Source organism: Sus scrofa, chromosome 18, assembly GCF_000003025.6.
Source record: "Sus scrofa isolate TJ Tabasco breed Duroc chromosome 18, Sscrofa11.1, whole genome shotgun sequence".
NCBI lineage: Eukaryota > Metazoa > Chordata > Mammalia > Artiodactyla > Suidae > Sus > Sus scrofa.
In genome coordinates, this window is record NC_010460.4 from 14267955 (window position 1) to 14285102 (window position 17148).

Sequence of the window (17148 nt, forward strand, 5' to 3'; positions counted from 1 at the left end):
TTTGGAGGAATTCCATTTATTGTGGATGCATTTTCACAATATATATTTATTGCAGCGCTCAATTATTCAGTGAAAAATATTGAGTGTTTATCAAATTTTTAGGAATGGCAGATTCACAGAACATGCTAGTCACCTTGCAGTTTTACGTCTTAAAAAGATAAAGAGAATTGTAATCCAACAAGTAAATAAGGAATTTATTTTTCAAAAGATTAAACCCAAACTGAACAAAATTCTACCCTAAAACTTATCCCATCCAAATATTGGAATAAAAGTCAGGATTGATATATTCTCTTCTTAACTTTAGACATTCCAGAAAAAATATATAATAGTGATCAGGAGAAGCTCTTATTCAAAAGTACAACAAAGCAATGTTATCTTGCCATTAAGGCCTTAATTCAAACTTTGATCCATTCCACTCCAATGATGGGAGTCAATGCTAACTCAGGCACTGCATGTGAGTTCTAGTTCATCTTATCATAGACTCATGTCTACTCTGTCATGGGTGGATGACTTGTGCAATCTTGGTGGCTTTCCTTTCTTTGGCCCAGGTGTGCTAAAAGCTAGGACTCAACAACTCTAAAAGCTAGGACTCAACAATCTACTGTTTTATGAGGAAAAGAGACTTTGGAAGGCACTGCCAGCCCTGCCTTGGCTAGCTTTCCCAAGGGAACACTGTTAATTAGAAAAGAAGCATTTGCAAGGCTCCCTCATTGTGCAGGAATCGAGACTAAAATAATTTTGGTTAAGCCATGAGGTATACGTTTATAGAACTATACTACATGTATCTCTCTACACTAGAACATATTGCCAAGACACTGCAGTACTCTCATCATCTGTTGTGAAGGACAGATGAACACTTAACAAGCTAAAATGAGATCCGATATCTGGACTGTGTGTGTACAAATGATGAGTTGATGGACTCGAGGGAAAAGGTAAAAATAATAAAAGTTACATATTTTTTTTTAAAGTTCAACACATTATGAACTTATGGAAAGTACCAATGATTAATAAAGGTAAAAACGTTTAACTAAGAAGATGTTTCAGTATATTAAAGATGGAAGTATGGTCATGAGTCCTAAATATTAGCTTTCACTTACTTTTCTTCTCTGTGTTCAGTGATTAGCCAAAGTTGGTCTTAATACATCTATACATGAAACTCCAATCTGTACAATTTTGTCACTAAAACTCCTATCTTTAAATTTTAGAGAAGGAAGAGACCTCAGATATCATCTAAGCCAACCTACTGTGAACTTAATTCTTAAGAATGAAGTTTCGAGCAAGCTTTGAGTTTGATCTAGACAGCAGATTTAGTACAGTTCACAGTGGACTTCAAGATTGCTTTTAATTATACACTAAATACTATGTTTTATAGAAAATGTCAACTCATTTTTGACACTTCTAATCTCTTTCTTCTTATAGGTTATCAGACATTGGAAACATATCAATATCTATTCTCCCATGTCACTACTGGCAAATATGAAATAATATAATATTGTGATTTTTAAAATTTTTTAAAAAGCAGTGATATTGGCTAGTTACAAGGACATACTGCTAAATATAATAGCCTAGCACACGAAAAAGCTTTCTACCATAAGTGTGTTTGTATAAGTGTATGCACATACATACATGATCAGGTCATCTAAAATGTGTTTCACTATCCCTACCAAAGAAATCCACAAAGCAACCAACCTAACGAAATCAGTACCACTGTCAGCTAACATCATAATCCAATTTAGATATTCATCAGCATGAAAAAAGTAATACCTTAACAGTACGTCCTTTTTTAAAAAAAAATTATTATTGCAGTATCTCAAATCTGAAATGGGTTACTTTCAGAAAGTGTTATAACTGCCTATTAAGACAGTTTCTTCCATGCTTTATTCTAAAGTGCAGAAACAACATGACTTCGGTATTAAAACAAAAACAAAAACCACTACGGTTCATTTTTCTGGATACTGCACACATTTCTCAGGCAATTTTCAACTTGAATCTCCTTTTGTTGACTCCCAATGTGGTTGGTATCACTGTTCAGACACAGAGTGATGATGATCAGTAGAAAAGTCTCTATTTCACAGCACGGGTTTCTTTAGAAACAGGCTCCTGTGCAAAGGCAGTACTTTTACCATGAACATCTCTAGACTGTGATTATTAAATATAGTGATAATATACATGGGTTTACTGGGATAATGAAAAACAAAACAAAAGGAAATGAACCCAATTTAGTAAATGAACATAAATATAAAACAGAGCACATTAGCCCTCTTCAACTGAGCTGGTCCAGCATCTTGAGTGGCTACTTTGGGTTCTTTCTTGAACTGTCTCAAACCTGCTAAGAGAAGAGAGCTTTAAATTGGCAGGTCATGGTGTTTCCGCCAGATGTTCTGTGTCAGAATTTTTCAAAAAACAATTATAGTAAGACAGGAATAAATTTTTATGAAAGGGATGATTATTGTTGACATTCTGTTCAAATAAGCTCTTCTTTCAGTACATACTTTCTTCTGTTTTTTTGTTTTTTGTTTTTTTTTACACTTTCCTTTTTCTTTCTATTTCCCTTTCTACATCTTGGATCTTGAGCCTTGCTCATGGCATTCAGGGTCAAGGAGGTTTGTTTTTTGTTTTTTGTTTTTTTTTAAACTGTAAGGGCTAGGAATTCATAATACGCATCCCAGGATAGGTCACATGACTGAAGGCTTAGTCTCCAGCCACATCAAGGCATGACAGTGAAGTGGAATTTGCTTATCTTTTGTTTTCTCCTATTTATAAAATTTCCTACCTCCTATTCTTACACCCCTACCCTTGAAACTCATCTGGACCATGGTCTTATCCCTACACACTTTCTTTTCCTCCACTAGCTGCTAAAAATCCTTGCTGAAGTAGTCACACATGTTCGAGTGTTGTGAATGTGCATTTTCAAATGTGTTGTGTAGTCTCACTTCAAAGGAATTACTGTGTGACACTAATGAGTTTGACTTTTTTTTTTCTTTTTTTTTTTTCAGGGCCGCACCCTGGGCATATGGAGTTTCCCAGGCTAGGAGTCTAATTGGAGCTGCTGCCACAGCAACACCAGATCCCAGCCGTGACCGTGACCTACGCCACAGCTCATGGCAATGCCAGATCCTTAACCCACTGAGTGAGGCCAGGGATGGAACCTGCGTTCTCATGGATACCAGTCAGATTCGTTTCTGCTGAGCCATGAAGGGAACTCCGAGTTTGACAAAATGGATCAAAGGAGCTACCAATTCTGCTACCTCATAAACTCAGCTCTGGGCCTGCTAGTTATGTTATTACTATTAGTGTGGAAAGAGTTTTGTGATATAGACAAAGGGAGCATCTTGTACCACCATGTTGCCTAATTCCCGGGTGTGCCATTTGTGCTGTATTGTATGTGAGTGGTGTTCTCTGAGTCCTACCTTCCAGATCATATACTTACTCTACGTCCTTGAACCCTGGCTCAGGGGAATGTTGTCCAGAGGGGATCTATTAAAACTGTGATGATGGCCTAAGGACAGCTGACATCCCTTACTCAGAAAGAAGACTATATATGCATTTGGACTGTCATTTCTGAAAAGTCACAGACCTGTGTTAGAAGGGTCATAATGGTTTAGGCCAACGAAAGTTCATTCTTCATATAAAAAAAGCAAACAAACTAAAAAAGGTTCCCCTAGCCCTTCTACCAGGAGAAACTTACAAAAGGAACTTTAGCACTTTATAGTTTCTGCTGAATATGCAATTCTCAAAAAAGAAAAAGAAAAAAAAAAAAAAAAAAAGCCGAAAAACCTAGCTTAAGAATCAGGCTCAGGGGTTCCCATTGTGGCTCAATGGTTAACAAACCTGACTAGCATCCATGAGGACGTGGGTTGGATCCCTGGCCTTACTCAGTGGGTTAAGGACCCTGCGTTGCCATGAGCTGTGCTGTATGTAGGTTGCAGATGCAGCTCGGATCCTGTGTTGCTGTGGCTGCGGCATAGGCCAGTGGCTATAGCTCCAATTCAACCCCTAGCCTGGGAATCTCCATATGCCATGGGTGTGGCCCCCCCAAAACACAAAAAACAAACAAAAAAAGAATCAGGCTCAGATCACATTGCCCAAGTTTAACCCAGGCTTTGCTTCTTATTTGCTGTGAGGCATTCTGTGCCTCGTTTTCCTGAGATCTAAATGGGGGTAGTAATAACACCTACTTCACGTGGTGGTTGGGGGTCAAATGAGATAATGTAGGTTAAGAAGGTGGAACAGTGCCTTGTATACTATGGATGCTCCTTAAGTATTAGTAGTTTGTAATGGTGATAGTTATTACCGGCACTTCTAATATAGCTAGCAATTATTTAGAAAACTTATTTTAAAGTCACTTTAAGTAGAGAGGCTGGGCTAGTGGATTTTATTGGAATGTAAGAACAATCAAGAACTAGTAGAGAAGATGGAGTAACACTTAACAGCCCCTAGAAGGTAGGAAAGAGGAAGCAATTCTCTCCTGTGAGCTGGAGTGATTCTTCCGTTGCCTTTGAGGCACTCTTCAGTCCTGAGTTTGCTTAAAACCTGCTTCTGTATCTAGAGTTCGGCATGGACCCATAAGCATACTAATCTTATGGTTGCGCTCTGATTTTTTTTTTTCCGTTTTCCTTCTATTAAAGGAGAAGACTAGGATTATTACTTGAATGGGAGAAAGCTGCAATTGGAGTTGAATAAAAATAAAGGTCCTATTTTTAGTTTGTGCATCATTTAGATATTGTCCAGAGGCCCCTTTATGAAGGAACAATGTCCCTTTTGACTAGAAGACCCAAAACAGACAAATATAAGCATTCTTAGCCATTAGTTCTCATAAGGTAGCAAACTGTGCCTAACTTTTAAATTTTATTATAATTTTTTTGCCATATCGGCCTTGAGTCCTAGGGTACAGGCAATGTAACCCCCTTAGATGGTTGCAGAAAGCAGCTTTGAAATCACTTAGGGAGACAGATGTTCTTCTCTAGGTGATCTGCAAATGGCTATGGCTCCAAGCCTGGACGTTGTAAGGAAATGTAAATCAGAGTTATCCCACATAGCCTTCTGTTTTCAACACCCCTGCCACTACGGTGGTTTTAGAAAGTCTCACTGGGAACCATCCCACAGATCTGGCCTATTTACCATTCTGAAAACTCTGTGATTTTGTCTTTCACTCTACCATACACAGGTCTTTAGAAACGGATGGTTCCCCAGGCAAGACTCTGTGGATCAGGGCTATTTCTCATTTGACCCTGGGGCATCGTACTGCAGGACACAGCAGGAAAAGAACCTATGAAGAACACCTCTCCCGATAGATTACCTTAGTTGGGGAAGTGACCTTGTCCACTGATTGCTTTTCCCAGAGGTTTCGTTTGCCAGATACGTCTCCTGGCCTCAAATCCTAAGGAAGAGAAAACAGGAAAATTGATAGGTGACCGTTTATATTTTCTGGCCAGGTCTAAATAAATCACCACATCTGTTGCTTGTTTGCGTCGATTTCTTGTGTAACACATTTTATCCTAGTGATCCGAAATGGACCAAATCAAAAGCTTTAGCTGCTGTTTACTTTTATATAAGTCCTGACCTGTATTATGACATGAGAATGGGCTGGAACTATCTAGCATTTAGGTTTTGTTGTTCACTAAGGACTTACTGTTTATGGTTCAGTAAAACTGGAATATAAACATATTAAAATAAGGCAGCCTATTTTTAACTTTCTATGTCCTCTGACATCAACAGAACATAGGGTAGTTTTAAATAATGAAGGCAGGGCGTGTATCAGCATTTCATCCCTTGCTGATTAATTTTCTTTCAGTCCCCTAGCCCTTATGACCTTATTGCATACCAGCTTGACTTCCAGTGGCCAGCCCTGCATTTCTTTACCGGAGGACTTCCTCTGGCTGCAGGTGCCCCCTTTTCCCACCACAGGACAGACTGGACGTTCAGAGGTTTAACATCGCCAGGAGCAGCCACTCACCCATGAGATATGGTACAAGAATGCTTCTCAGACTCACACCTCAGATTGGACACCTTGGTGTTTCATAGTGGCTTCCAGAGTTTGCCCGTGGGATTAAGTTTAAGAGCCCATGAATGACTTGCTAAATAAATATTCCTTATTGGCTGTCGTCTTTTCCTGCCTCACTTCCTGTAGTGTTTTCTCCACGTCCCAAGTAAACCAGTTGTACATGAACCACTGTTTTAGAGTCTATTTCCGGGCAGTCCAAACTAGGGCTAAAATAATTTTGTGTTTCCTGAGGAGCAAATGATAACTCTGAAGTGTATCAGTAGAACCTAGTCCCATGGAAATAAACATTTACTGCAAATTGTACCCATAAGAGAAACTGACAGGTGATGACATATGTTAGAACATGTGAAAATCCTAGGAAGAAAACACTAAAATATGATTGATAACAGCTATATATATTTGATTCCTTATTTACTACCTCATAATTAATTTGGTTTGGATAGAGCTCCAAATTTCTGCTTCCATTTACTTTTCTTCCAGAATTTGCTTATATTAGTACTTGGCAAAGGTAGTTTGTAGAAAATAAATGTGTTTTACTGAAATAGTAATGCTTGTTTTGGCAAACCTTTTTCTCATTAGGAAGGCGAAACTAATGGCAATTGCATTGATCCATGGACACCAGTCTAAACAGACCTATTTTTAAAAAACAGATACTACTGAGATTGCAACACTGAAAATGCACTTGTTAAATGGTACCATGTGAAGCACTTCAGATTTGCCTTTAAGAATCTTACTGAGTTTCTGGATTTCTACCATAGCATGGATTTCTGGTATTCTATTAGAGAGTTACACCTATTTAACTTGGAAGCAGTAAGCAACAAATCAGATTGTTTTTGAAGACTTCTACTACATGTGCCAATATAGGTAGAAACTGCCAAATTGCCTGGAAGACTGTTCTAAAAATTGGAAATTATAATTAAGAACATGCTAATGGAAGCTCTGGAAAGTGGCTATTACTACTTTATTTAATTCATATAAGACAAATGTTTTCCTTTCACATAAATAGTCTTCTGAAGAAAATGAATTATATTTCCCCTAAACTCTGCCTATGAATCTTTTGAGATCACTTAAAAACTTTCAAGAGTCCATTTTAAGAAAACATTAATATCCAAGTGGTAAATTGGCACTTTAAATCAAATGGGAAATAGAAATGAAATTACCTGACCAGACTATATTTTAGAGAAAGACCCACTCCAGAAGAAGAGGGAGAAATGAAGGCAGGGAAGCAGGTTTCCAATCAATCAGATATCAAAGAATGAAGAAGAGAATTCAGCTGAGAAAGACAATATTGTTTTTTTTTTAAACAAAAAGAAACACAAGTTAGCATTTTAATTGTCATGCATAACATGTAGTTTAGATACAAAGAACAGACAAACCAGATACAACAGACAAAGAACTGAATTCCAGTTACAAAATTACACTGAGGTCCTATAAATTCTACCCACCAATAACAATAGATATTCCAGTAAAGGATCAGGTGTAGATGGATGTTTAAATAATTATCAATTTTCAGAGACCCTAAATAATATTGATTTGACAACTTTTGAGCACTTTGAATTATATGCAAATTATTACATAACTAGTTGTAGAGGACAGTTTTTCTCCTCAGCGAATTTTATTTTATTTTATTTTATTTTATTTTATTTTTTTGTCTTTTTTGTCTTTGTGTTGTTGTTGTTGTTGTTGCTATTTCTTGGGCCGCTCCCGCGGCATATGGAGGTTCCCAGGCTAGGGGTCTAATCGGAGCTGTAGCCACCGGCCTACGCCAGAGCCACAGCAACACGGGATCCGAGCCGCGTCTGCAACCTACACCACAGCTCACGGCCACGCCGATCGTTAACCCACTGAGCAAGGGCAGGGACCAAACCCGCAACCTCATGGTTCCTAGTCAGATTCGTTAACCACTGCACCACGACGGGAACTCCATCCTCAGCGAATTTTAGATCTGAACATTAATCCTGTGGATTACTCTTTTCTTTCTTCTTGAGGTTTCACTGGGTGAGTCCCATTTCAGTAAAAGAATTTCCCTCTGATTTTTCTTTAACGGCCACATGCCACACATCTGCAAACACAAACCCAGGCTTTCCCCTCCATCTGTACACACCAAGGAATCAAAACAAGGGGCCGAGAATAAATCACTTCTGGTCCCAAATCAGAAGGCAGCCTTTGGGAGCCTCCTGTCTGCATTGTCTTTAGGTATTCCTCTGACATCCTGGGCTCAGGGTCAGTCTGACCAGAATCCCAAGGGTGTCAAACTCACTTGCCCTCCATGAAGGGCCAGACTGGAAACACAAGTGCCTGAAGAGGCTTGATGTAAGAAAATTTTAAAAAAGAGAGAATCAGCAAATTAAAGAGTGCATGCCTCCACATCTCAAAAATGTACTGCAATTATAATTTTAAAAAATGAAAATAAAACCCCACGGTGGCAACTGCACAAATCTTAGCTGCAGGCAACCAGTGTGAGACTCCCTGGGCAAGACCTAGACAAAATTCTTCCGTGACCTTCTTTCTAAGCTGCCTTTCTGACCTTTATCTTTTGCCTGATAAGCTTTATGTATCCGCAGGATCCTTCCAGCCTTTTCCAGCAGTCTGGACATTTTTATTCCCTTTCTGCTGGATTCACAGTATCTGTGAGTTACCCTCCTGCCTTGGTGAGACTGCCATATTGCTATTCCGACATGGCATGTTGCTGTATCTACTACCCCCGGGATGGATGCGAAGCTCAAAGCTGCTTATTAAATATATTCAAGTGAACCTTTTACTTACAACATCAATTATATATTACTTTTTTTCAATCTCGCCTTTATTCAGGAAGCCACACTAGTCTACAAAATTGAATGGGACATGGGGAAAAAGGAGAGCATTATGATGTATACCAACTGCCACGTTATTCATTCCTTTTCCTCTCTATCCTCTGGTCTAGCAAATTACTTACTAAATAGCAGACAAAGCAGGCAATGATTCTGTAATTGCCCTGTAATGCCTTTTTTTTTTTTGGTCCCACCTTTTTTAGGAGGCCATCAATAACTCCAGATAATGGGGCTTTTTGTGGAAACTTTGACACAGTTACACCTATTGTAATAATAACCAAATTGAATCTTTTTAACCCTCCCATTAAGATAACATAGATGATGATATGATGATCAGTTAAAGTGTTGATAAAAGAGTATGGGTCAAGTCCTGGGCCAGATAGGAGTATAATCTGGAATAGAAATGAAATAGATGCAAAGACATGTGAAAAGTGACCATCTCCTCCAGCAATGTGCCATACTTATCAGAGAAGAAAAACATACACCCTTTCTTCTTTATCTCTGGTACTCTAAGCAATCGCCACTGGGTCCATGAACTTGCTGAACTTGTATGTGTGTCCACAGGGAGAGGATCCTTAGATTTCATTAGGTTTTCAAAGGGGTCCATAATTCAAAAAGGTTAATAATCACTGGTCTGGAACCATAAAGCTTTATCTAAACTGCCATTTAAAAACATAATGTCTACTCTGTGTGTCTCCTGGGTGCTGGGGACACTTGAGGCACTAAAGAGCCTACTTTTGGGTATGATTCCTAGTCTCCATTGTCTCCCTTTTTAGGCCCCTTTCCTATATTTACTAGAAGAGGGAAAAAGGGTTCTTTTCAACCTGTTAATACTTTCCATCTGTAAATTGGGTTTATATTAGTTTTACACCACTTGTGAAGCCCTTATGCAAAGAATATAGGGCTGAATGTTAATTGGCTACAAGGAATTTTGCCCAAGAAGCGTATGGAAATACTTCCAATTTTTCTTTTTAAATTGGCAAAGTGATACTTTGTAGTTACTTTGGAGATTAAATATGGAGCTAATGGAGCAATTTAATGCTAAATGGTGCAGAAGCCTAGGGTTTGGAAAGCTTTTCTTCTACCTCTGGAATAGGGTGGTTATGACAGTTGACTATTTGCTGGCTTGGGCACCAACAAAGGTATGAAAGCCACCTTAACAGAGAAAGCTCACCAGTATACAGTAGGCAGCTTAATGAGGTTTTTGATTATAATGATAAATGCAAGGCAATTGTAATATACACTCAATGAAAAGGTTAAAAGAATATTTTTATAGTAAGATAGCCATGCTTAATAAGAAAATTTCAGATTTTCAAGAATAACATTCAAAGCCAGTTTTTATAGTTTCTAGTTTTACTGTTTTTGTTTTTTTTTTAATGGCTTTCCTTTGGAGGTGTTGACAATAAAATTACAGCGATTATTTCAACAACTACCTGATAACTGTATTTTTGTGTTAAGTCACAGAAATTAGGCAAATTAGACAACCATGGGTTCAGGAGTTCCTGTTGTGGTGCAGTGGAAACGAATCCGACCAGGAACCATGAGGTTGTGGGTTTGATCCCTGGCCTCACTCAGTGGGTTAAGGATCCGGTGTTGCCGTGAGCTGTGGTATAGGTGGCAGACGCGGCTTAGATCCTGCGTTGCTGTGGCTGTGGTGTAGGCCAGCAGCTGTGGTTCCAATTAAACCCCTAGCCTGGGAACCTCCATATGCCACAAGTGTGGCCCTAAAAAAAAAAAAAAAAGAAAGAAAGAAATTATGGGTTCAAAATAGCCAACATACACATTCTTTTAGGAATAAGTCTAGGGGTGCGCTTGACAGAGAAATGGTCAAGATCATCTGACATTTTAATTTTCAAATCCCTAGCTGTCATTTATAGACTAGAAGCCAAACACAGAGACTAGTTAAGTGTGTAAATTCTAACTGCCTCAACATTCTGGCTAACTGCTGCTCTCAGGGTGGAGAGGTGATAAGATGGTTCCAGTTCACCTTCTGGGTAATTGCAGTGCAGCTGCCTAGGGCTCTTCTCTCTCAATCTGATCTCCTCCTTGTTTGTTACTCAGCTGTGACAGCCAAGAACGGGGGTCTTATGTTTCCCAGGCAAACAGACCAACCACCTGTTTTCTTCTGCTGCTGGAAGCTAAACGATCAAGGAAATTCAGAAAAACCTGGAGCTACTTACAGAAGGTTTGGGAGCAGGTGACTTGTTTGCATCTGGGGTTTTGGTTAGCCATTCGTTGATGCGGCTGGAAACCCCCACCTTCAAGCCAGCAGTTTCCTACGAAGAGTCAACCACCCAATATTAAAGAAAAAAAAAAAAGTTACCTGGAAAGAAATCTTCAAAGCAACCTCAAAATACTATTCAGGATTACTTCACTTAATGCTGATCAATTATTAATCATTATATTGACTATTTTGAGAACAATAAACCTTAAATTTGATACTTAAAGAATATATTATCTGATTTTCTTTCCACCCCACTTCACCAATTCCCAGTCCCAAGGTTAGTGATAAACTTGAGGAGGACTGTGGCCAGAGCATCCGGCATAGCCTACCAGTCTCAGGAACGCATTCTCTCTGAGCTGGCTTTTGTGGTCATTGCAAAAGAAAGTAAGATTTATACTTTCTTCACTGCTTTTATAGTTAGCTATGTGATTCCAAAACAAACAAACAAACAAAGCAGCAAAACCCCAACCTCCAAAATTAAACGACAGCAATCCCCTGCTCACCTTATTTGGCGTGCCCGATGCAGTCGGGGACGAGAACACATTGCCTTTCTCCCACATGCTCTTGATGTTGCGGACACCTTCGGCTGGAACAGGAAGGTCTGAGGCTGCTGGCTTCGTGGGTTTTGTAGTTTTTGTTCCCTTAAGCACATGAATTATTTTCAGGATTGGTGCTGATAAGTTTGTTCTCATAAACCTACGGTAAGCTTGTCTTCCTCAGCATTATTATCTGAGTTCACTGTGTGAACACTCTCACCAAAAGCGAGACCCAATTTCTATTGTAAAAGTACATTCTGATGACATCAAACCTTCAAATAAACCACTATATCGACTTCAGAGCATCTCTGAAGGTGAAGAGTGCTTTTTATTGGGACACCATTTATTGTCAAGGTGATATCCTACTTCATTTCTTCAGCAGACACTTCTTGAGTGCCTGCTGCATGCAGGGCACTGTGCTAGGCTCTGGGGACATGGCGATACTAGAGACAGTCCACTCTGTAGGCCACAGTGGACTGACATTAACAGGAGAGACAGTAAGTGGTCACGCACTATTATTTCACATTGCAGTGAGTGCTATGAAAGATGCGTGTGGTGCTGTAAGCTCGCCGAGGGAGCACACAGTAGGGCAATGGTGGTTTAGCAGGACAGTAAAGGCTACCCTGACGACGTGACATTTAAAACCAGGTCTGATGGGAGACTTGGAAGCGGCCGGCGAGGGAAGAGACAAACACCATTCCACACAGAGGTAAGAGCACATGCAAGGACCAAAGAAACAGATGTGTTGAACTTGCTGAACGACAGAAAGATTGAGAGACCACTGCCTGGAGAACAGACTGCAAGGAAGAAGGATGGGCATAAAAGAAAAGTGTGCTACTTTTCCAGTGGTAGTGATGGGCATCCCCCCAGTCACAGAGTTTCTTCCCTGGTCCTGCTTTGGTGCCCGTCGCATGTGTCATCAAGGTGGGCAGCCAGGGTGCGCGGCACCCTCTCTGGACTATGTAAAGGCCGAAAGCACAGTCCTGGCTTCCCTTACCCCCTTAGGGCTATTATGATCCATTCAACCACAGAAAGTAACTACCTGCAATTTGCCTTATATTTTAGTGGACACTAAATCTCATGAAAATCTCTTCTGGAGTATTTGGACTTGATTATTCATTTGATAAATCATCAAGACCTCTCTCTTTCTTAATCCCTCTTATCATTTGTTTATGAACTAGTCTGCAGTTACCTCCAGTCTACAGTACAAAGGAGAGGAGAAAACCCAATCCAACTGATCCATTTACTTCATAACAGGCAACTAAAACCATTGACCAAAGTCAATCACATCTTGATCAATGGCACCCACCCTCTTAGTGCTTTGGATGGTGGAAACAGACATTATTTCCACATTGAGTAAAATCCTCTAGGCCGGAGTTCCCGTAGTGGCGCAGTGGTTAACGAATCCGACTAGGAACCATGAGGTTGCGGGTTCGGTCCCTGCCCTTGCTCAGTGGGTTAACGATCCGGCGTTGCCGTGAGCTGTGGTGTAGGTCGCAGACGCGGCTCGGATCCCGCGTTGCTGTGGCTCTGGCGTAGGCCGGTGGCTACAGCTCTGATTCGACCCCTAGCCTGGGAACCTCCATATGCCGTGGGAGCGGCCCAAAGAAATAGCAAAAAAAAAAAAAAAAAAAAAAGAAAAAAAATCCTCTAGGCCGATCGGGTGGAAAAAAAGTCGGATTATAAAAAAGCATGGTCCTTCAAATACAACCCAATCAATTTGAAAATGATGGCGATTAAATTCCAGCTGGCTATCATCTTTATATTAGTTTACACTACTCATTTACTTGACAATAAAAAGTTTTTGTAGGCCAAAGAGGACTAATGACCGTTGTAAGGGGTGTGTTTAAACTATATATGGGAACACATTTTATAAGGAATGAAGGATATTGAAGATATACTTGTGAACATGTAAATAATATAGTTAAATAACAATAAACCCCTTTGTTTAAAAAATGGCACCTTCATTAAAGAATACTCAGGCATAAGTCAGAGAAAGATAAATATCCTATGATATTCCTATGATATCACTTACATGTAGAATCTAATAAGAATGATATGCAAGAACTTATTTATGAAACAAACTCACAGATTTCAAAACCAATCTTAGGGGAGGGAGGAATTGGGAGGGTGGGAATAACACGTGCACGCTACTGTATAAAACAGATGGTTAACGAGAACCTACTGCAGAGCACGGGGAAATCTACTCAATAGTTTGTAATAACCTATATGGGAAAAAAGAATGGATATATATTTCTATGTATGACTGATTCACATTGCTGTACACCTGAAACAAATACAACATTGCAGTCAACTATACTCCAATAAAATTAGATTTTAAAAAGAATACTCAGGTGTAAAGTAGTAAACAATATTTTAACACTTCTATAATATATCTTTATTATGGTTTTCTCTATAACTAATTTAAAGGATAATAAAGCACCATTAACATTCTTTTTTTTTTTTTTTTTTTTTACCATTAACATTCTAACACTACTGGACTTGAAAGTTGTCCTAAGCGTTTCTGTGATTATTTACATAATCAGAGTCGATTTCTGTTTGACCATAGCCATGAGGACATCTCTCACCTCAATTGCGCTGGTGTACTGCTCCAGCCTGCTGTCAATCTTGGAGACCACTGCTGCTTGATGAGTTGACTTGACACCACTGCCAAGGAGATGGACACACATATACATACGTACAAACATGAGAGAGGACTTTTCCATAATGGCTGATGATTCTCAGTTGAACAGTCAACTATATTTACCTTTTCTGCACAGACTTATTCAAAAATTCTGCTCGCTCTTCTATCTAGGAATTGGAAAAAAAAATAAAGCCAGTTAATATTTTCAGTTATTAAGCAGTGCTTCTCAGCCCATAGTACTATCTCCCTTGAACGTGAATAAAATGACGAAAGAGCATCAAGGAGTATGAGGGTGCTGGGCAGAGTGGAAAACTACATAGAAGGTATCTGTTTTTGTTTTGCCTTTTAGGGCTGCACCTGCAGCATATGGAAGTTCCCAGGCTAGGGGTCAAATCGGAGCTACAGCGGCCGGCTGACACCACAGCCACAGCAACGCAGGATCTGAGCCACGTCTGTGACCTACACCACAGCTCATGGCAACGTGTCAGATCCTTAACCCACTGAGCGAGGCCAGGGATTGAACCTGCATCCTCACAGATACTAGCTGGAAAAGTTACTGCTGAGCCACAAAGAGAACTCCCTAAACAAAAAGGTATTTGATAATGCAGTTTGGGAGATGAAGGAAAGATTGGCAGAAGATAGAGAAATATGAAGTTTGGGAGGCAAATTAAAGACTAGTCAAAATGGAATAAAAATGCCTCAAATAATAAAAATCAGCGGCAAAAGAAGATTTACATTTCAAGATTTAACAATTATTTGTTTTCTGAGGTACTTTAAATTTTTTTCATTTTATTGAGATATAAACTAGTTACACTAATGTCATTAGTATTACATTAGTTTTAGGTACACAACATCATGATTTGATATTTGTACATAAAAGAAAGATAACGAGGAACTGTGAGCTATTCACTTACTGTTTAGCCTGATTTTCTACTTTGATAGCTGTCAAGCCTATTATCTGAACTTGATTTGCCAGGATGGGGATAAGGATAAGAGAAACTGGGGTACAGCTCATCAGGAAAGGGAGATGCCTCTCATGGAGGCCCTATTTGTCCAAGTGGGAAATAAGCCCAGAGAAACTGCTATGGATATACACTGGTGGGCAGTTCAATCGTCTTTAATAAATTCTTTTTTTTAAGCGAGAAATTCCTTTTTGCTACAGCTACTAAATCAAACATTATATTTTACTGAAACTCCATCACTCAAATCCAGAAGTTCTTTATAAGTCAGGAAATAGTGTTGACGCTTAATGGTACTCAACCCCAGGCTAGAAATGTCCTCTGCCAAGCATCACCTATCAGTATCATCAAATAGTAAACTCTTCTTTGCATAGGACTGCATGTGCAAAGTACACTGGTGCTGAAGGGATCCGTTTTCTGCCCTGTTCAGGGCAGCCAAGGAATCTACTAGACAACAGTTATTCCAGGCTGGTCTGGTGGACTGTCCCCTACAATCTTCAAGGCATCAATGACTTTTTCTGGACTGGGCTGCCCTGGGACTCATGGATTATTAATAAATACCCTGAAGATTTTTGGGAAACATGCTTTACTCCTAATATCAGTTGAATGATAACTTCTTTTATGGATGTAAGTGAGGGCACTTCATCCTTTCTAGTGATTTCCTACTGAGATAAATTCATTGAAAATAAAACTTTATACAAAAAAATTACTATTGGTATCCCTGAGTTTATGAGATGTAAAAGGTCTTAACTCTTATATTTCTGGCCTTAACATGAACTTAGAAGTGCATTCCTGGAGAAAACGTCCCAATTGAGAGGTAAAATAACCTGGAACTACACAATGCACTGGCACTTTTAATATTATTTGTCCATCTATCCATCCTACTTTTAACCCTGCCAGCCTGTCAACCAACCAACCAATAAATTATAAAGTTTAACACCCCGCAATGTATAACATAATATACAATGTATAAGATAATATACTAATAGAGTCAGGGAAGACTAGTAGAACATATAAATGAAATTTTAAAATTTTAATGGTAAGTGCCATATTAAAGATAAAATTCAGTTGGAGAAGGCTTTTCAAATGTATTAGTATTTGAGCTAAGATTTGAGGTTTATAGTTTATATAGCTTGATAAATGTGTTTCTGAGAGCGAGGGTGGGAATGCTTGAGTTGGGGGGTGAGGACGTTTCTAGCAAAGCAAACATATGCACAAAGGGTTGGGGAACCAAGAAGCATGCAGAGTGATGGGGGGGGGAGGATAGTGAAGGCAGAGAAGAGACTTGCTCTCTGCAGCACCTCCAGCACTGCTCTGACCCAGGGATCATCTTGTTAACCTTGGCCATCACATTGATTCAATTTACAGAAGCTCTCAGATTCTAATTTCTCCTTTTCTATCTACCATATCCAATACAGCTTGACTTCACTGTCACATTTTGTCAGGACTTACCAACTATTACTGATAGAAAATTCCTATACTCAGAGACTCTGGATAATGCAACAATTTGTAAACAAAATGTTCAGGGCAAGGAGTTTAAAGGGGGACATTGGTTCTCCTGAAGACCAAGAGGTGGCAGTGTTGTCAATAAAATTCAAGGGGAAAAAACCCACACAATTTTAGCAAACTAGCAATTTCTTTATTCACACTCCCTCTACATCAGGATGTGAAAGCAGTAATGATGAAAACAAAATTCTAAATTTACTTTACTTAAAACTTATTCTTTGTATGTCTTATGTAAGAAAAATCATTTGCTGCTAGCATAATTTTACCATGAGAAACCATGTTCTAAGCTTCTCAGACAAGGAACAGAAGTCATGAGAAATTAACAAAATACACTAGTTGATACTATCTTGAGGTCAAATATCAAATGTTTTCCTCCCACTGGCATTCAACAATGCTGGCTTGTGACCATTTACAAAGGCCACAGAGCCAAGAGTATCAATAGTTACAAGAATTCAATAGAAGGAC

The 17148-nt window shown here is 39.2% G+C and overlaps 1 protein-coding gene across 16 annotated transcripts in view; it reads right to left on the reverse strand.

The window, feature by feature from the left end:
• Positions 1–17148, reverse strand: part of CALD1 (caldesmon 1) — a 218687-nt gene continuing 201539 nt past the window's right edge. For 9 of the 16 annotated variants that reach the window (XM_021079167.1, XM_021079166.1, XM_021079168.1 and 6 more), the window contains 6 exons: positions 14342–14385; positions 14163–14241; positions 11542–11679; positions 10995–11090; positions 5300–5380; positions 1–2329 (listed from right to left, as the gene is read on the reverse strand). In XM_021079167.1, coding sequence (XP_020934826.1) covers positions 2321–2329; positions 5300–5380; positions 10995–11090; positions 11542–11679; positions 14163–14241; positions 14342–14385 — 447 coding nt within the window. In that variant the 3' untranslated portion in view covers positions 1–2320. The remainder of the gene's footprint in view (positions 2330–5299; positions 5381–10994; positions 11091–11541; positions 11680–14162; positions 14242–14341; positions 14386–17148) is intronic. The other 7 variants (XM_021079173.1, XM_021079172.1, XM_021079169.1 and 4 more) reach the window with 1 other exon arrangement.